Source organism: Fringilla coelebs (genome assembly GCF_963513975.1).
Source record: "Fringilla coelebs genome assembly, chromosome: 23".
Classification (NCBI taxonomy): domain Eukaryota; kingdom Metazoa; phylum Chordata; class Aves; order Passeriformes; family Fringillidae; genus Fringilla; species Fringilla coelebs.
This window is the reverse complement of record NC_140049.1, coordinates 5876998-5898452: the sequence shown is the minus strand read 5'-3', so window position 1 is coordinate 5898452 and position 21455 is coordinate 5876998. Positions and strand designations below refer to the sequence as shown.

Below are 21455 nucleotides of genomic sequence, written 5' to 3'. Positions count from 1 at the left end.
CACTGGAGGGATGGGCTTGGCCTTAGTGCCTGCTGGGCCGCAGCAGCTCCTGGCCCGGATCCACACTGCTCCTTGCCAGGCTCCTGCCCGGCTGCCACAGGTGTGGCGGTGGGGACATGGGGAGCTCATGCAGTGTGGCAAAGCTGAGACCTCCTGGCTTCAGTGCCCTGAACCAGGAAGCTTCTCTGCCTTGCTTCTCTGCCTTGCTTTTTGCCACCACTGGGGCTCACACTGGGTTGGAGGAAGGGGGTGCTCCTGCTCTCCCACCAGCATCCCAAGGGCTTTAAAGAGCCAGTGGGGCCTGCATGTGGCAGAGACTGTAGGAATAAGACAAAGCTGGACAGCCACAGTGTTCTTTATTCCTTATCAAATGCAGGGATATGACTTCACAAATTCCAGTACAGAACTGCCCAAGGCTGCAGGAGCATCAGTAACCTGAGAGCCTGCTGGCCATACTGATAGCAAGGAGCACCTAACTGCCCTGGGAAGCTCATGTGTACCCCACAGTCTGTGTGTGTGGCCCCTACAACACCTCCCATCCTGCCATCTCCTAGGAAACTCGGGGTGTCCTCTCAGAGAGCTGCATGGTCCTGGCACTTGCACAACAGCAGCCCACAAGCCAATCTCAATGGGCTACAAGTGTTGACAGTAAATCTCTGATCCAGCACTGTGGTCCCTACAGCCATGACTGAGCCCAAAGCCCCCCCCAGAGCCAAGACCCCATTGCTCAGAGGGTGCAGACGTTGCACATTCCCTCACAAGTGGACTCAGGATTTACAGAGGGCTGGTTATGGCATGTTCAGCCTGAGAGAATGAGGCTTCCCTGGGCAATGGGTGTCCTCTAGTGGATCAGCATTACTGGAAATAGACTGTAGTGTTGTTACAGTTGTTGCAGTGTAGAACCTTTCTCCAGCTGCCAACCTGGTTTCCCAGGAACACAGAGTCTGTCAGTACAATTATCAAGACCTCTGGTAAGAGACTCCACTATCTAAAAGGCATCTGGAAACAATCCCTCTGGTTTCAAAGGTGCCCTTGGCTCTCAGAAGCACCTGTCACCTCTGGTCTGACTCACCTGAGCAGGCCACCAGGGAGACAGGGTGGTCCCTAGAGCAGTTCCCTTGGATTAAATCTGTGATGTGTTCCCCCCTGCCCAGACTGCAATCCTCTTGGCACGTGCAGGTGTACCAGGCTCTGGGATGCTGATGAGGAGCTCACAGCTGCTGCCCCAGGAACACTTCACTGAATGGAAATCATGGCTGCACGGGTGGGAGTGTGAGGGCTGGGGGCTGCATGGCTCAACAGGGATCCTGCACCACTCCAGCTGCAGACAAGCAGAGAGCAGCCCCTGCAGCTGGAGCAGGACAAGGTTTTGACTCCCAGCTTGCCACTCCCTCCCAGGCCAGCCCCAAGGACTCTGGGCAGGGCTGGGACAGTTCCACCACCAGACACTTTACCAACAGGATCCAGCTGTGAGGAGAGGTGGGAAGCATCCAGCACGGAACTGGGGGCTGCAAGGGGAGGGAACAGCAGCTGCTCCTGCAGGGGCTGGAAATGGCATTCTGCCTTCGTTCACCTTCCTGCAAAGGCAAGGGCTCACAGAGACACTTCAATATAAAATTAGTAACAAGATGTAACACACTTATTTTTAACGATGTGACCTTCATCAAGTGCAGAACGTTTTTTGACTAATTTTTTTCCAGAATGAAATCCAAGTCAATCATGAAATGCCAGGAGATGATGTTAATTCTTTATTAATAAATAGATTTAGAAAGGCTTAGCAAGACAGGATTAATGGATTTGGTGGTCAGAGAGGACTGCTGTAATCTTCCAGTCTGACCTGCTGCAGAGCATAGGTCTGGATTCCTGCAGCCCACCAATCCAGGCAGCTGCACAGGGGCTTATCTGTTAATCTACACCATGGAGTCTCTGAAAAGTCACTACATTCTGGTCCAAGGGCCAGTCTCCCTGTGAACACCACGTGCTCTTGTTCCCAGTTTCGTTCTGACTTCCCCTTACAGCCCTCGGTCTGGGTCAGCTGAAGCTCTTTAAATAGTATTCTTTAAATATTGTGTTTCAAAGGATTAGTGACTCTTACTCATGACTGCTTGATTTTACAGTATGAAAGTAATAATGGGCTTGATTATGAACTTAGTAACTCCCCAAACCATGTGGAATTAATTCATGCCTGCAGTGATGTCAAGTCTACATTTGGGTAACAAATGTAACAAAGTCCAAACGCTGCACAAAGGTACAAACCCAGCAAATCCAGAGAGCACCTCAGCTCTCCCTGCTCCTCCAGGGCTGCTGTAGTGTGCAGACACTGAGCTACTCCATACACAACAGTACACCAGAGCCAGCTCTAAAGTGCCAGTGTTTTTCAGGAACAAATGAGAAGGTGGTTTCCCAAGGCATGTCATATGTCTGCACTCAGCTCTGCACACTGCTTGTCTGAGATGTGGGTAGCTAAGGAATCTATGATGTCAAGGAGGAGGAGCTGACTGAGCGAGCGGAGATTTGGCAACTTGGAGACCTTCAAGGAAAACAAAACAGAAAAACAGGAAGAAATTAAACCCCTCCCCAAGTCACAGCTCATGTTATTACCCTTTTACCCTTGGCACCCCATAGCAAGTCCAGCTGGGCACAGATGGTGCAAGAGATCCCAGCTGTGGGGCTGGGCTGCAGGGAACAGACCACAGGGCTCCAGACCCAAATTCAGACTGCTGGGAGTGGGGACCAGCAGGAACCTGCCCCCAGCACTGCCCCTGTGGGTGCTGACAGCCCCACTGCTACAGGACACTGACTGAGCACTCTCCTAAGAGCTGTGCTGACCAGCACAGCCTGAGCTCTGAGATCTGTGGTTTTGCACTCAAAATGTGACTCAGGGCCTGATCCCTTTGCTACTGCGCTCCTGAGGAAAAGCTCTTCTCAGTATCCATGCTGGTTCTGCTGGCATTCTTCCTGCAGTCAAAGCAGGTCACTGGAGCACTTGCCAACAAAAACCACCACATCAGATGGATGAGAATCTACAGCAAACTTTATGCTTTTGGACTGTTCAGAAGCTCAACTGTTTGCAAAAAGGAGCTCTACACATTCCTTCCTTCTCCTCAGCCTCATGGTAAGGAGCCAGTAGTCCCTCTGCCTAGAGGCACTAACACACAGCCAGCCTCCAGGCAGACCGTGCCCAAGCATCACTCCCCCTCCTTACCTGAGCTGACATTACCACCTTGCTCTAGGGAGCTGCACTGGGATAAAGAATAGAGATGTCCTGAGCAACCTTTGAAGGCCAGGAGGGAAGTGGCTGAGGATGCTTTCAAAAGGGCTCAGGACGTGCTTGCAGCAATATCCCAGTCTAAGGATCTGCCAGGACTGGGAGGGAGAGAGACCCCCTTAGCACTGGTGGGATGTGCCCCCACCCAAGGCACAAATGCAGAACAGATGAGGGTGTCACTGCAAACACATCACAACAGCAGGTTTATTAGGGCTTTTGCACAACACTGACACACAAGAGCCTGAAAACACATTGCCCAAAGCAGTGAACCTCTGGGAAACAGCTCTTCAGTAATGCTCCTGCTGTGGGGAAAACTCCTTAACAGTCCAAATCCAGAACAGGGTTAAGTAACTGGAAGAACAGGAGATCCCACAGCCAGGGAGCCAGCCTGCCTGAGCTCTGGTGACCCACAGGGCTTATGCCCGAGAACAAATCCCCCTCAGAGCTCATGGCTGGCCCAGGAGCAGAGCAGTGTGTCCGTGCCCAGCCACACTGAGTCACCCAGCCCAGGCCAAGAATCACACACTGAGGCCTCTCAGGCCAAGGGAAAACATTGCATAACTGAGATTTCTCTGTGCACATCTGCTTGACAGTCTTCCAGCCACGTTTTGATGAACACTGTTCTACCAGTCAACAGTTTAAATATAAAACATTTCCCCACATCCTGGTGAGGAAGTACAGCTGAGGAACACCCTCCAGCTCCCCTCACTGCCTCCCAGTGTTGTAATGTCCATTTCCCCTGTACATTCTGGGGAGAATCACACCTCTTTGTCTTCCCATGGCCTCCACAGGGAAGTGATACTGTGATATTTCAGCCTGCAGTGGCTGCAAGGCACTGACCCCAGCCCCAGGGATGTCCTGTACATGTCCTGTCCAGTCCAGTGGCACCATTCCCCATCCCTGCTGAACTGGGCTGCTCCAAAGGGCTCATGAGGCCAGAAGAAAACAGACAGGATGAATGAAGGCAGGGGCTGCAACCTCACGCTGTGAGCTCTCCTCTGGGACTGATTTCTGGATGCTGGCTCCACTCTCAATGCTTTTTATGCAATTTCAGTTATTTCTGAATGTAAAATGCGTCATGCTCCAGCAACTTTGGCATTTAATGAAGAGCCTGAACACCATCCTGTCTCCTCTCCAGACACTAATGGGACATAGCAGTGCTCTTCTTCCCCAGGAGGATTGTGAGTTTAAATATACAAAGCAGAGCGAGCTACTTGAATATTAACTAGGGAATTATTATCAGTATGTGTGTAGCATCCAGAAATCCCAATTCCTATGATTTATCTACCTATTTCAGCAATGCAAATAAGCTGAGCAATGAACTGATGACATGCTGGGGAACTCTCATGGAGGGATCACATCTCATAGGAACAATTAAATGACAATATCCTTATTCTCTCAAGTGAGAACAGGAGTATCAGCCCATCGGGCTCTTGACCTTTCCTGCCATGAATGCATAATCCCACCAAAACAGACCCACAGAATTTTTAAGATTGGAAAGGACCTCCAAGACCATAGAGTCCAACTGTTGAACATGGAAATCACAGAGAGCCCAGCCAGGACATGGTAATTTGGTTTAGAGCACATGACAATAAAACAGATATGACAGAGAATACTTCAAGGGGAGTATGAGGAGCACACTGATAACTGCTAGCAAGGGAGAGATTTGTGCCTCCAATATACAAAAAACTTACCCTGCTATACCCACTCCAACCCAACGAGGGCATGGCACAAAATTAACAGTTGGAACAACTGGAAATGGAAGCAATTTTGGGTAACTTCTGCTTGGAAGGGCTTCACATTTCTAGACTAGCTTGTTCTAGTCTTTAATCTACTTTGGAGTGAGAAATGTGCCTAGCAGTCCTGTCAGCGAGTGTCAGTAACATGCAGCCAGCTCTCAGCTGTCTCACATGAGGGAGAATTAAATTGATTTCTATATGAACATGTCTTTAACCAGGGCAGTGACAGAGGACAGCAGCTCTCAAAAGCCACAGAAAAGATGCAACCAACCTTGGTGAACTGGTGAACAATGATGTGCAGGCAGTGCCTCTTCATGTCCAGGGCCTGGGTCTTGTCAGCTGCCTCTAAAATCTAGAGCAGGAGCAAAAATGTGATTTCCTTTCTGCACAGCTCAGATGCACAAACAGCCCTGACCCAGAGCAGGTAGCTCCTCTTAGCTAGGGAACATCTCCACTTTGCATTACAAACTAAATATTTGCTGAACTATTAAAAAATAAGCCTTGGACTTAAAATGTATGGAGTCCTCAAGAGCTAATCAGCAGGACTTGCTTCTGCTTGGGCTGCAGAGGTTCAGGCTGCCTGCCTGGGAGCCAGCATTGGCTTTCTTACCACAAAATATCTTCTGCTAGCTCGAACTCCACTGCAAGATCCTGTCAGCATCACTGATAGAACAAGACTAAAGTCTGTCACCTGCACAGCACCATTTGCCCTGGAACAAATGTCTGCCAAAAAGGGTTTACAGCTGAGTGCTGAGCACGTGTTCATCTCCAGAAGACCCTTAGGAACACAGTACTGTAACAGGGAGTAAGAGCTCAGGAGGAGCCAGGTGAGCAGCACCTGCTGAACCCTGCAGCACAGGAACAGAAGTGACACTATCAGGCAAGGAACAATGCTGCTGAAGGCTGAGCTCCCACACATGTCATCACACAGGGCCACTGCCACTGGAAAGGTCTGGGCAGTGTCAGTGACCTGGCACTGGGGGTACCCACCTGACCAGCCCCCTTTTCCTCTAAGTGACTGACTGCAGTGCTTGGGGACAATTACCTGGAGCACATTCTCCACTGTGACATTCATTTCCAGGTTCTGCTTACAGTAGGCCTGGAGCCTGTTGTTGGAGAAGCCATAATAGTAAGGTGCTGCAAAGAGGTATCTGTTCATTCCATTGAGGAATAAACCAGAAAGAGAAGGTGAGAGCACTGATGGCAAACAAACCCCTGGGAGGAGTGGGAGTGCAGAGCCTGCTGGTGGCCCCCCAACAGACCACCCTCCCAAGCTGTGCCAGGCAAACCAAAGCTAACAGGAAGGTGACCTGCTGGGCATGCACTCAGACACATCTTCCAATTCCTTGGAATGTCTAAGGATACAGGGAGTCCTCAGGAGGCATGTTCACTTCTCCATAATAGATGTATCTAAGCATGGACTCGAATGCTTGCTTGCTGGGAACCATTTCACCTATAGAAATGTTCACTTGCCCATCTTCTGGCATGAATGAACGAAACATGGCTTCAAAGTAACTGGAAAGAGAAATAAAACTGATATAACACATTCTGCAGACAGATGGTTTAACCCAGTATTGTTCAAAGGCTGCTATTCAGAACTGCAGCTTCCAAAGCAACAAATTCAAGTGACAAAAACACCGCTCATTTATTTTTTCATGTATGTCTGCCAGTGAAACTCCAAATATAATCCCCCTAATTACCATCAGAACTACCTGAAATTTGTCTGTTTCTTGAAAATTAGGACACATGGTGCTTTGATTTTTTCTCTAATTTGCATAAGACCCAGCAGAGAGCTTAAAGCATTATGAATTTCCTTGGTATCTACAGGCTGCCAATCATCAGGACTGTTTTAAGAGCTGTGAAATGCTTCTGGTAAAATACCACACTAACTAATACTGAATATTGTTAGGGCTTTTTCTGGGAAAAAAATTGAGACGGTATTTGAAATAGAAATTTTACGTGAACCCTTAATGCTTGGTGGAACATAAGGTGCAGGTCCACAGAACACACAAGTGCAGGACAAATCCACTTCACCCACGCCCTGAGGAGGGAGAACAGTCCCACCATCAGCAGGGTGGACTCCTTTCTCTGCATAAAGCATGAGAACACTCTAGTCTCTGTCATGCACCATTTTTTGTTATGTTTATTCATAGCCAGTCTTAAATATCAGAAAGGGAGAAAGAAATTCAAGTTCCACATGATAAAATTGTTCACTGTCAGAAGGCTCCTTCTGACCTCAGTGGACATCTGTTGCTTTCCACTTCACTGAAACCACCTTATGCTTTCCACCCCTTTTCCCTTCCTGTGATTTTACAGATGCTTTGTCTTGCAGTGCAGCTTCTCACACACCCTCTGCAGAATCTCTGCAGTTCTAATTTCTTCCCATCTTTCCCTGCTGGGTATCAAATGGAAAAAAAAAAATTTAATCACTGCTGCTTAAAGGCTTATTACACTCTGAGCAAAGCTGCATCTTAGCACTTCATGCAGATTTAAGTTCCTCCCTGTCTTCTGAACCAAGCCAGCTGAGCACAGGCTGCCCAGCCCTGCACTGTCCTTCACACACAGCCTGGGTGCAGGGCTCACCTGGAGCGAGCTGCCAGGATGGCTTTGTGGGCTGGCCGTGGGTGCCCGTCCAGGAGCAGGATGATATCACAGAACTCAGTGCCAGCTCCTTCCAGGTAAGCCTTCATGTCCTGAATTAAAGATGTTCCTGAAATTAAACAGAATGAAATAAAGACATGATAGTCACCAGGTGACCAGGTACTATCCAACTAACACATGGCCAAGCCAGAGCCCCAGGCCCTCTTTTCTTTGGGATTCTCACTGTGAATTTGAGTCAAGTCCTTCCTCATAATCTTGGAGCAAAATGAGTTTCGTCCTTCCCCACCACAGCTGATTCCCTACTGCCCCTCCCAGAACCAAACGTGTCAGCTCTGCTTTCTGCCACTGACAGACTCCAGCTGTGGCCACACTGACAGGTACTCTCTACAGATATGAAAGCTGATTTTTCCCCTCCCTTTGCACTATTTCCAACCACAAGGAATGTAAAATTCCATGTCTCAATGAAAAATCTTTCCCACATCAGTAACAAAGGCTTCGTTTATCCAAAATTTTAATCAACCTTTGTAAATACACAACTGAGAATTTAGCACATCCAAGTCTGCTCCAGACTCACTCATATTTTTGAAGTTCATCTTTCAATTTTTAATGTTTGGGTCTCTCACACCATTCTAGCTCTGGATACAGAACTGGCTGTGCCACCTTCCCAGCCAGTGCACCTCACCCCCCTGGGACAAATGCCAGTCAAAGCCTTTCTACTTGACCTTCCAGGACAAGCCTCCTTCTCTTCAGTTCCCAATTATTTTTGTGCAGCACTCCATACCAACAGTGCCAATGCCTCTGAACTTTGTGGCCTTCAAAAATTTCATTATTACATTCCTTGTGTTGTGTGTCAGGATGTTAAAATGTTGAGTAAGACTAGTCCCAAATCAGCTCCTGATGAATTTCACAATAAAGCTGTAAATCACATCTTTCTCTTCTCCTCCCTATCTCCTGTTCCTTTCACACAGGCACACAGAGCAGTGCCTCATTCACAAGATCCTTCCTCCTGCTGCTCCTTGGTGAACACCTTCAAGCAGCCTGTTTCCCTGCTCAGCTTTGTCACCCTTCAGCCACTTACAGTGACCGTCCACTGCCTCTTTTGGATCATTCTTTACATCCTTCTGCTCCTTCTCTCGTGTCTCTGAACAGGATCAGGACGGTTCACTGCAAGAACACGACCCCATGTACATGGATGGGACACCATTCTGATTGAACCTCACTGGGAACAGAACTCTTATGCTCCATCTCAGTCCAGGAGAGAGCCTGAGCAATTATCCCAGCTGGGAACTGCTGGGCTGCAGGGGGCTGCTTCCCACACACCTCCCCAGGGCAAACAAGCCATTAGCAAAGCCAAAGCAGCAGCTGGAATGACTCCACAGAGCAGGGAGGGTACCGATGTCGAGCGGCTGGTCAGAGTGGGTTCGGACAGGAGGCTGCTGCTTCCTCCGGACAATCTCCACAATGAGGGATGAAGAAAGATGCTCAAACTCCTTCATCATTATGACTTGATTAAAATGGGACTCCTTCACGACGAAGTTCAGGCAATGTTCCTTAAAAATACACAATATTAATTAAGACACTGATGGTTTATTGTTTGAAGTCATCTTAGAGCATCCCATAAATCTTACATCAACCATCTTTTCCTTTGAACCTCCACAGGGATCCTGCAGCTGGAACTATCCAACAGTGATATCCTCATCCTTCCTAAAAGACCTTTTAGGCTCCTCCTTGAACAGAAAATTCAGGACAGTTCTAAGCATCTAGAAAAATTTGACTAGAAATATTAACAAGGAAGAGATTAACTGCCCACTGAACTGCTCCAAAGCTTTCTAAAACAGGAATCTCAGGAGATCCTGAAAACTTCATGGAGATAATGAAGATTGGTTGCTACCTCATAATAACTTTTAACATAATTAGATGCCAAAAGTTAATTAAAAGGGTGAAAAGATCTTAAGTCTTGACACTCTCCATCCAGGGTCCAAAGAGCTTACAGGATTCCTTGTGTGGGTTTTGCCTGAACCTTTTCCATAAAAGCAGCAAAGAGTTCAAGAGCTCAGGAAGGCCCTTGTGTAATAAACTTCTTACAAAAATCAATGTGGTGAAAAGGTGATAAATGAACCAGACCTAATGCTAAACAGTTAGAGACAAGAAAAGGGCACTTTATTTCCCAGTATGAACCAAGGCTTCCCCTCATTCCACTTTTATAAGCAATAAATACAATCTACACCAGCTCACCGTAAGATGGGTACAAGCTAACCCAAAGAATCATTTCTACTGTCTGTTTCTGGCAGTTTATTCCACCTGGGATCCAAAGGTATCTGTCAGGACTCTCCTGTGAAACATTTTAAATCATGACTGGGATTCCAGAAAGGACAGCTTTCTACAGAGGACCCACCCATGAGGACTAATGAGCACCTGAGCAGACAGGATGCCAGCTCAGGGTGATTCTGCCTGACTGGAGCCATGTGCAAGAGCTTCTGTCACTCCAGAGGTGACAGAGCAGGTGGGGGCACCAGATCCACCAGTGAGCTTCTGGGCAGCTGATGGCACCGTGATGCCATGCACCAAAGGCTGTGTCAGCATTTACATACTTGCTGCTGGCCCTGCTGCTTCCTCCTGGAGGCATTTCCTCTCCCAAATCCAGTGCACACACAGTGCCTGAGGAAGTGCTGGTGCACACTGCTTTCTGCAGCCTCTCTGTGCTTGCAGCCACCAGCACTATGGTCATTGGTGTGCACAGGCTGAACATCCTCAGAAAGCACTGCACAGTCCTGCTGTGGCTCTGGGACTGGGGCAGGAGTTGCTTCCCTGCAGGTTCAGCAGAACTGGCTCTGGGTACTGCTCTGGGATCAGCACAGCCAGCACCTCTCGGGCTGCAGCCAGGGGTCAACTCTACCCTGATTGTCACCTAACACCCAAAAGCCTCTCACCCACCACAGAGACAGAATCACTGGCACATTTTGTTTTTCAGCACAAAGGCCTGAGAACAGAGCTTAGTTTTTCTGTCTAGAAAATGATAGAACCTATCTGCAGTGTCAGTATATATAACACAGCAAGACCAGGAAATGCACTGGTTCCATCTTGCTGCAGCAAGAGTGAACTGATGAAGAGCCAAAGTCACTTTGTCCTTGACATTCTACAAAGCAGATATGCAAAAATACTGAGCATGTATTGAAAAAGCCTACATAATATCACAGGCCACTGTAGGACAAGCCATGCTAAATATACTCAAGCAACTGCAATTAAAGGAATGATGAATTTGCAAAAGCTGATACCTTTGGCCAAATGTTAATTACATAATTTTCTTATTAATTTCTTTTCAGTTACTTTGTATGCAGAATGTGATTACCTTTAGCTGATCCAGCTGAAGCTTGTTAGCATTCTCACACACAATGAGCACATTCTGCAGATCTACAGATGCTTCGATATACTGAAGGCAGAGCTGTTCCAGCCGAGAGAGCTTGAAGTTTAAGGCCAGCTTGTACACATCCATAATGAGTAACACATCCTGCACATGACCTGAAATTGCAAGAGGAAGAACTGCTGGAGAGCTCACAGAACAAAGAGAAGAACCCTTCTGAAAGTATGTTTTATATCAACTGGAGCAGTTGGAATAGTAGAAGAGGCAGTGTCTGGAGTATTTTTATAGAGCTAAGAAGTCCATTCCTGGTTAGATAAAATCTGAATCAATACTTAGAAGAGGAGGTTCAAATTTGAAGCATGCAAAAGACAAAGATTTTGTGACAATCTGGACCACAATTTTTTTAAACCCTCCAAAGAAAGTGAAGTGATTCTCTAAAATCCCTGACAAGGCCCAGAGCTTGCAGCTCAATGACCACAGTGCCAACAGCACTGCCAGAGTCCTTGGGTTTTACACAGTATTAACAATCAGCTCCCTGATTCTGACAGACCCTGATGAAGGTACTCTGTGCTTTCACTGTGTGCTTCAGCCTGCACAGACCTGGTCTACAGGGGCTCAAGTGAGAGAGGGCAGAGGAGACCCTTGCAGGCCACTGCAATGGGGCTACTGGGACACCGACTCAAGGAATAATCCCCCATGGCCTTTGCTTTCCTCACAGGAGATCTCTGCCCATCTGCTCCAACTACCTTTTAATAGAGAAAAGCCCTCTCCCATGTCACGTGCCTTCCCTGTGTCTAATTGGAAAATCCCATTTGATGAGCATGCCCAATTCCATTAGCTCAGCCTCTGGATGGCTCCCCAGGGTGCTGCTCTCTGAGCTGAGAGGAGCCACCAGGAATACAAATGGGCAGAGTAGGGCCCATGGAGGATCCCAGCAGAAGGGCAGGGCCCATGGAGGATCCCAGCTCCAGGGAGAAACCCTCAGGGGCTGGGGAAGAGGGGCAGGCTGCCTGAGAAGCCTGTAACAATGGGAAGAGCTCCGGGGTCCCAGCCTTCCCTTGGCCTGAGCCTGTCTCAAGGTGAAGGTACTGAGGATCAGTGAATGGCTGGGAGCAGGATTTGGCAATGTCAGCAGAATCCAGGGAGCAGTTTCCCACCCCCAGTCAGCGGGATCATTCTCAGATAGGCCTCCTCACCGGGAGAGCCTTGGCACAAAGGGACATGTATCACTTTTTTCCATTATCTTTGCAGAAAGTGAAGCTCTTGGAGTGAAGCTGAAGCAAAGTTCAGTGCTAGGACAGCTGTACCTCACTGTACTTCTCCAGGCCCCATGGCTGCAGCTTCCCCAGCCCCAGCAGCTGGAGTTCCTCACTGTATCCAGTTGTATCCAGCCTCCCTCCCATTGCCCACAGCCCTCACCACTCACACAGCCAGGAGCTGGATTCCCTGTGTGGAAGCTGTGAGATCTCTGGCTGTTACTTCCCCAGCCACAAGTGTTTTTAACTCAGAGAACTTCAACCAATGCACCAAAAGGATTTTTCCTTTCTTGAGGCATTCCTTCAGATTGGATTTTTAACAGGTGATAAATACTGGCTTGCACACCTCTCTGTGTGGGCTCAGTTTAAAATGGATCAAAACAATATCAGAAAAAGGAAATAAACCAAGCCAGGATAATATACATGGCCTTTCCAAGCAGGATGCTGTGATGTTCAAAATACCACAATATTTTTGTTTGTTTGGGGCTTTTTACACCTTTTGGAATGATCAAGAACTTGTTCTTCCTTGATATTTGAAAAGAATTAGGGGAATTGGGGGGGGGAAAGCATAGTTAATACTCTCTGATAAAAATCTGCTTTTTGTTTAATCTCAGGTTAGTAATGAAGCGCTCAGCACAGGACTGATCACCTGCAAAGGCTGGATCCTGCTGTTTCTGAACACGTTTGCCCCCCTCCCCTCCCTAGTGCCAGTGTGGGTTCAGCCTGCTGCCCTACCTTTGCGGGGATACTTGATCTTATCTGTGTACAGGAACTGCATGAGCACCTCAAAGGGCTGCGCCTCGGCCTCTCGGATGGGCACTTCCAGCAGCGGCTGCAGTCGGCACAGCTTGACATTCCCACCAATCCCATCCTTCTGGCACGTGCTGTGTCCCTCCTCTTCAATGTCTTGCTTTGATTTCTAATGAAACAGAAAAACCACCCAAACATGGCACAAGCCTGTGCCAGTTCACACAAGTTACCGCCAAACCAGAGGATCCTTCTCCTTACTCCACATTCTTCAAGACTTGGGATCACTTTAGCTTCAGGATTATCTTGAAGATAACAAGGAATTCATGTCTTAGACTTACTGTTCCATATCCTGGGACACACATGGATGAGAACACAAGCAAGCTCCTGGATACAGGTCAGAAGCAGGACATCAGAGCAAGGGGGGAATGAACTGCACTGAACTCACATTTCTACCCACAGCAGGGACAGCCTCACTCTGTGAAGGAGGGACAGGTGGGAGTAGATTCCACAAACCCTGCCTTGCAGAGGCAGAGCACAAACTGCTGCACAGAAGTATTTTAAAGCACTGTTACTTCAAGTTTCACTTTGACAGCCTTTTCCCACAGCCTTTCCAGTAGCAAAACAATTAAATGGGGGGCAGTGAGGCATCCACATCTTACTGCAGACTGTGTGCTACTACCTCCCCAAAAGCCATTAAATGTTTGCTGCTGAAAAGATGGAAATAGTCAAAATTAATAGACAATGATTAGAAGGCACCATACTTTCACCTCTGGAAAAAGTAAAAAAAAATACAAAGGTTAAGGGAACAGAGACAGCTGAAACCCTTAGCATTGCCTTTCTTCCCTCTAATCTGTCTGATCTTGTGGGCCATCCCCATGACACGGCTCTCACCACCCCCACAGGGAAGGGCACACACACCTCTCTGGGGCATTCCACAAGATTAGACCTCAGACAGCTGCAAGAGCTTCCAAGAACCACACTGTCAAATCCAGATAACTGGATTAACTCTGGCTCCTCCACGTTGCACTCCTGATACACATCCAGTAGCCTTAGTTAATACTAATGATCTTCTTTATTTTACTTGCTCAAGAGCACCTTAGCATCAGACACTGCTCCTGTCCTCCAGCTGTCTCAACAGATACTACTTTTCTCCTGACAACCTTATTCCCAAAGCTGGGCAGAATGAGCCTTACCTTGCTACAAAATACTCACCTGTTTCACCCTCTCCCTGGCCTGCATGATTTTCTTTTTCAGCCACTTGCAGCGAGCAGTGACGATCGCAGTGTGCCCTCGGACTCGCTCCTCCTTCTGCCAAAGGCAAAAATCACATTCAGCTTCTATCCCCAAATCACATGGTCATGGCAGAGGGCAGAAGTCACAGAAACCCAGGCTGAACCCCAGGTTATGACACATTTCAAGTTAAAGGCAGCCTTACATCTGCTCTGCACATACAGATGAAATTCAACACCTATATCCCCAAAGGCTAATGGCAAACACCATTTGGGAAAGAGCCTGTGTCACATTCACTGAGTGAAAGCTGCTGTGTCACATATAGTGCTTTTTATTCTTGCATCTGATTTTCTGTTTTAAATTTCCCTTTTCAAAATAACAGTAGAGTTTTTGCTATTGTTCGCCATAATTTATTTCACCTGTTGTTAAGGATTTCTTCTCTGAGCTTTGCAAAGCTTTTTCTGACTTTTTCCAAAAGGAATGCAGGTAAGTTCAAATTTCTCCTGTTTATATCTGAAAACCTGTTCTCTGTTAAATGTTTTAACTGTTTGCATTACTAGAGAACCATTCCCCTGTACTGCTTTTTCTCATTCTTTTATTTCAGTAATTAAAAATGTCTCTTGAAATGATAATGGGTTTGCAAAACCCTGACCTGCCTTCCTAGGAGGCAACTGGGACCTGGGAGTACAGAGGTCATTGGTAAATTTTCATATTGCAACTCTGTATAACATGCTTCCATAAATTCAGGTTAAGTCAGTGACCCACATATCTTCTCAGTTTAAAAGTTTCTTCTCCATTGCAGCTTTAAAAATTTATCTGGATCAGTGAAACTTACTAAACCAAGCAGACAGTTCACCAGTGATTCATTCCCAGGGTTTCTGGCACAACCACTGCACAATTTGCTTTTTCCCAGCAAACACACCACACACACAGTAACACCCCCATTGGCACCTCTCCAATAAATTCTACTCACCTCTCCCAAAACAAACTCCAAGTCACTGAACTGTCTGTTTTCCCACAGTCTTCCATAGTCTTCATGGAGAGTGCATTTAGGGTAACAAGAAAACTAAAAAAATAAAACCCAACAGAAGACAGAATTAATTTCAGTGGCTACATAAACTTCAAATCTCACATCACTTTGAAGCAGAGGAGCCTGAGGTCAGATCCCCTCAGGGTCTGCAGCTTCCTCACAAGGGGCAATGGAGGGACAGCTTCAATCTCTGCTCAATGTGGGACAGGACCCAAGGAAGGGCTGGAGCTGTGTCAGAGGAGATTTAGGCTCTTCCCCAGAGGGTGCTGGCACTGCCCAGGCTCCCCAGGGAATGGGCACAGCCCTGAGGCTGCCAGAGCTCCAGGAGTGTTTGGGCAGCACTGCCAGGGATGCCCAGGGTGGGACTGTTGGGGTGTCTGTGCAGGGCAGGGGTTGGACTGGATGGTCCCTGTGGGTCCTTCCAGCCCAGGAGATCCCTGATTCTATGATTCTATAACCAAAAGTGCCAAGGTTACATCTACTATCACTGGATTTTGTTACTCAGCCTCAGTGTAGCACATAAAGTAGAATGTCACAAGCAAACCAAACACACACAAGGGCCTCACCCACAGTGAGGTTAAGGACACATAACACAGTGTAACACGGAAGAACTGAGTCTCATCACAACTTCCACATATGAGGATTCAGAGGCTGGGAGTCCACCTGCTCTCAGGACTTGTCTGAGGGTGCCATGCAATAAAAATCAACTTGACTGTATGTGGGATTTAATCTAGTGTGAGTATCCTGAATTTAAAAATTTCAATTCCCATACTTCTGTCAGATGGGAGTGGGAGAGATTCATGGAGATAAAACCGCAATACAAAACACTCTGCCCCAGAGCCCTGAACAGGACAGCACATGAAGAGGAATAGCCAGTTTTAATGAAATAATATAGCAAATCCCATCTGCTACACTTTCCAATGATTTGTCAAAATTGTCATGATCTCTGTAGGACTTCAGAAGGGACTAGAGGGCTTGACCTTACCAAAATGTCTGTCCAAATAGCATTTCTCAAAAGATTTTAAAGACACACATTGACCTTTGAAAGCCAAATCTGAAATACAGAGGCTGCCTGTAAGAAGGACATGGACTAAACGCCGGGGAGCTCATGCTGAGCTAAACCTGACACTCCACAAACAGGACTCATGTGGAATTGGTGTGGAAGTGAGTATGTTTATCAGCAAATTACCTGGAACCTGTACATCTCTCCACTTCTGATGTTATTGTCCACTGTGCCACCAAAGATGTACATAGCATCTGAGATAACCGCTGCTGCATGGAAGAGTCTCCCACTGGGTAACTGGGGAAAGAAAATAGGGAATAAACAGAAAGAAAAGGACAAAAAAGGCAAGGTAATAAATAAAAGCCTATTCTTCTACCAAGAAAAAGGATCTGCTATTAACAGATCAATAGTGAAAAGGGAAAATCACAGAATATCTGAATTGGAAGGAACACACAGGGATCGTTGAGTCCAACTGTTAAGTGACTGGAGGTCAAACACCTCGGCATTATGAGGATTGAGCACTGACCAAACCAATGCAGCCTGGGCTCACACTTACACACACACAGACACACATACACATGCAGACACACACACACACACACTTGCACAAACACTCACTCTCACACACTTGCATCCTACGACTGACATTTGCTGTACCTCAGGATTTCCTAGCGTGTCTAGAACATATTGTCCAGTCACATTTAAGAACACCCCATTCACTGCACCTTCTAATCATAGTGGTACCTACACAGGTCTAACCATCATGGCAGTTACAAAATGTATCATTTACAAAATTAAAGCCAATGTCATTTACCACATAAACACCACAAATACTTCTAGAAATAAGCAGATTCTGCAAATGTGATCACTGTGCTTATTCCAAATGCTGTCAGCTTATTCCAAAGCTGTCAGGAACTTGAAAGGTGAATGATCATCTACCTCAGCAGGACTGAGCCCCAGGCCTGTGAGCGCCCACCTCCCCCACAGCTTGAAGGGCTGAACCATCTGGCTAAGGCCCCAGGAATGTCCAGTGCCAAACAGGAGCCCAGAGCTGTGGCTCTGAGGTGCCAGCTCTGTTGGCAGTGCTGACATCTCAGAGCCACAGCTCTGGTCTCCATCCTGCCAGCTCCAGAGAAAGAAAAGCCCCCCACACTGCAGCTATTTATAGGGCTGAGGGATCACACCATCCCTGCAACAAACCCCACCTCGGAGCTGCAGCACTGGGTGATTTTTGAAGAGCCACTACAAGCCAAAGCCACCATGACTCCTGCAGAGCACAGACTGCAGCATTTTTACTCATTTCTTCTGAGGCTACAAAGGTGTGTGAACACATCAGCATATCTCACTGAGAGCTCACAGAAAGCCTTCAAGTGGTGAGAGAAACTTCTTTTTTTTCCTGTAGTTTGATCAGGCTTTTCATCTTCCAGGCAGTAAATCTCATTAAATCTTTGCCTAGAAAATAAAAAGCCCTCTGGTATAAGAAATCTTGGCTTCTTGTACATATTTATAGACACCACTCCAGTAAAGTCAAACATGAAACAAGATTATGTTTATCTGGAGAGGCAGATTTTCCAGGAAAGCATGCTGACTGGCAATTCCCATTCCCACCAATTCAGCCCTCTCACCACAGTATCACACAACAGCCTCATTTAGCCTGTTACTCACCACACTTTCCATGACTTGTTCTTCTCCTCAAACTACGGCTTTTAAGGAGACAACCCCCCAGTCAGTAACTAGGACATTGGTATTTTTCTCAGATGTACAAACCACAGGCTTGCTCACCTGAAAAGGCACATTTCCCTGTGCCAGTTTAACAAACCCTCTGGATTCCTGTGGATGAACAAGATGCCTTCTGTATCCAGCATGTTTCACGGATACTTTATCAAGGAAACTTCAGAGTTAGCTCTAATAAATACTGTGATGGCTTATGGAATAACACTGATCTGCTAGTACATCCCTGCCTGGACCCACTTCCATACCTCTCTGAAAGAGGATGAGATTACTGTCAAATATAATCTATTTTCTATGGCCTCTGCTCATTCCTAGCAGTAATTTCATTACCTAAACAAGATGTACTGATTGAAATAATCAAACATATTATAATGGGTTAAAAATACATCTGTCACCCTCATCAACTGGAGCTCCACCCTCATCCCAAAGTAAGAAGTTTACTTGCCAAGACTCATTCCCACACAGCTGGGCAGGCTGGTGTTAGCTGTACTGTAACATCTTTCTCACAGCTAACTGTGACCAAAACCAAACAAAAAGAACTGTTCTAGCAGAGTCAAATGCAGCCCACCTGCTTTAGACTTATTCAGGTAATTTTCCACTTTTTCTAAATAAAGAATATTTTAGTTTTGCTTTTAATTAAAATAATTCTCAAAATTCTCTAGTATTTAGTTTCTTAAAGCTGCCATTGAATTTAACAACCACTTTTTTTTTTCAAACAAAAAGCCTTACAGCTTTGAAAAAACTGGTGCCAGAAAGCAAACACGAAGCACCTGAATATTTAACCAAGTAAGATGTACTTGCCAGTCACATCATATTCAACTCCAACAATCTCTATGGAATGCTGTAATGATGATTTTTCTTTTGTAATGGTTGGTATCAGCCAAGGAACCAGAGCTCTGCAGTTACTAATAACTTAAGTAATCAAACAACTTTACTTTCTAAATATACAGACCACATTTTTAAAGACAGAAATGTAAAACATGGAATGACAGCCATGGAACAGAAAAGGCCATGTCCAGTTCTCAAAACATTGTGCAGCTGAGAGTTTCAGGGTGTTTGTTTTACTGAATCAGAGCAGAATTCAGGCCAGCACAAACCCCCACGTGGAGATGACAACACTGCAAGAGGTGACATTTTGGTGCCACCTGCATGGGGAACAATGCTTGGCCCTGCCAGGACCAAGGATTTGGCCACAGCAACTTTATTCCAGTGCAAGGAAGGAAAGCTGGGTCCTCAAGAAAAGATTCAGGAGGAAAGAAAGGTTAATAGAGCTCAGGAGCACAAACAGCTTCTGAGACATTCTGGTCCCCACATTCCTGATCCACCAATACCAGACACCCAGAACCTGCCCTTATCTTGAATTTTTCCCTGGGAGATCTCTCAGGCTGCCAAATCCAGCTGCTGAATACACTCACCCCAGGCAGAGTTTATAAGAAACAGCTACAAAATACCATCTACTTTGCTAGCCAGGATGGTCAGAAAGGATGAGAGGAAATGGCTCAAATTGCAGCAGGGAGGTTTAGGTTGGATATTAGGAAACATTTTCTCCTTAAAGGGGTTGTAAGCATTGGCACAGGCTGCTCAGGGCAGTGATAGTTGCCATCCCTGGAAGTGTTCAAAGGGTGCATGGCATTGGGGATATGGATTAGAGGTGAATGTGGCACTGCTGGATGGATGACTGGACTTGATGATCTTGAAGGTCTTTTCCAACCCTGCCAGTTCTGTAATTCTATGATTCTAATTTCAACTGCTGGCACAGCTCCAGATGGTCCTGTGTGAATCCAAAGGGATTTGTCTTTCTCATTCCTGTTACATGCAGGAATGCTAAAAATCACAGACAAAGAGGCACTGCCAATCTGAATGTATTTGTCAGCTCTAGATCCTGTACTTACCTCTCCATCAGTGTGATCTTCTTACTTTATTAACAGTGCCTGACAGAAGAAATTCTGGATTCAATCCTGACACTTCCAAAGATGGGGGCTGGCACCCCTCTCTAAGCTACATCACCCTGTTTCATCTGTTGGAGTGGTTTCTCTATTTAAGGTTAATGAGATTTGCATCTGAGGATCTTTACAAGCTGGAATCTTTGCTTTCAAAAGCAGAGCTCATCAGTCACCTTTGCTTCCTTTTCAGTACACCCTTCCACACTGCTGGCATGACTCAAGCCATCCTTTTCAAAGTAAAAGTATTTTACCAGTCTTTTTTCCCCTCTCATTTCTTGTGCTCAGACTCACACTGTAGCCTGCCCAGGCTGCACAAATGGAGTTTGTCCTGTGCTGCTCATCAGGCTTCTAATCTGACTCCCAAAACTGGGCATTAAAGCTGCCTCTCCCTGTGCCAGAGCACCCAGCAATCATTCAAATAGGTGAGATTACAGCTCTGAGCATCACCTCTGGGCCTGAGCACATATACTTTAAAATAAACTCAGTAATACCTGTGCAAACCCCTTCATAAACTCATTGATTTAAATTTTGATCTCACCAGGAATATATTCAGCTTAGCTTGAAGTCCTTAATAAATTAAGTTGAAGCAATGTAAAGTAAAATTAAATAGTGAAAGAAGCAAAATGAATCATTTCCACTGAGGGGTCAATAGTAGCTTGCTCTATGCAATTTAGAACTTGCACATGCAGAGCCAAGGCTTAAATGGTTCTTGGATTACAGCTTAAGTTAAATAGCTCATGAGAAATTGCAAGGGGGGGAAAAAAGGAGCATAGAAGAAAAGGCATATATGAAAGTGGAATTTCTCTCTCCTATAATAAGTTTCATTTCCATTTTTAAAGTCTTTTTCACTTTCAAGTGTTTCTTTATTTACCTCTGAGTCTGCTGTAGGTCCTTGTTTTACGGTTGCTATGCTGAAATCTAAACCAAATACATCCCAAAATTTTTTTAAACCCCATTTTCTCGAGGGCACAGTGGGAACTTCCTCTGGGGTAGATACCCTTTCAAGCCACTGCTGGGTAGAACACCTGGTTACAAGGTTTAAAAACAAAAGTGTGTAAAAGTATAGATGGGAAGCATGAGAGACTGGACATGGAGCAGCAGTCCCCTGCAGCTGAAGCTCCAGAAGACCATCCCTATATATCCAGAACATTCAAGGTTAGCCCAGAGAAAGCTCTGTGGTTTGGAGCCCACCACTGTGATTGAACCATTAACATTTTAGCTGTGTGGTTTTCTCAAGGTTTGTTCAATGACAGACACACAGCAAAGAAATCTTTTGCACTAGTTGATTTTTGTCTGCTCTCTTTCTCCCAATGGCTCTTCACAAATCACAGAATCTGAGACTGGCTCAGGTTGGGAGGGACCTTAAAGCTCACCTTGTTCCACCCTCTGCCATGGACAGAGACACTTTCCACTAGCCCAGGCTGCAGCCAGGCCATGGACACTTCCAGGGACGAGGATGAGAAGCTGAGGGGTTTGCTCACTGCAAGCTGGCAAATGTGCTCTTGTTACAGATCACAAGCTAGGATGGTGAAGAGGGAATATC

At 46.3% G+C, this 21455-nt stretch overlaps 1 protein-coding gene across 1 annotated transcript in view; it reads right to left on the bottom strand.

The window, feature by feature from the left end:
- Positions 1–582: 582 nt before the first annotated feature.
- The window catches only part of LZTR1 (leucine zipper like post translational regulator 1), a 36031-nt gene continuing 15158 nt past the window's right edge, over positions 583–21455 (bottom strand). Inside the window, exons 10-20 of the mRNA XM_084220708.1 lie at positions 16425–16535; positions 15179–15271; positions 14188–14283; positions 12961–13144; positions 10958–11127; positions 9002–9158; positions 7591–7717; positions 6373–6522; positions 6053–6158; positions 5279–5359; positions 583–2530 (exon numbers count right to left, since the gene is read on the bottom strand). Coding sequence (XP_084076834.1) covers positions 2414–2530; positions 5279–5359; positions 6053–6158; positions 6373–6522; positions 7591–7717; positions 9002–9158; positions 10958–11127; positions 12961–13144; positions 14188–14283; positions 15179–15271; positions 16425–16535 — 1392 coding nt within the window. The 3' untranslated portion in view covers positions 583–2413. The remainder of the gene's footprint in view (positions 2531–5278; positions 5360–6052; positions 6159–6372; positions 6523–7590; positions 7718–9001; positions 9159–10957; positions 11128–12960; positions 13145–14187; positions 14284–15178; positions 15272–16424; positions 16536–21455) is intronic.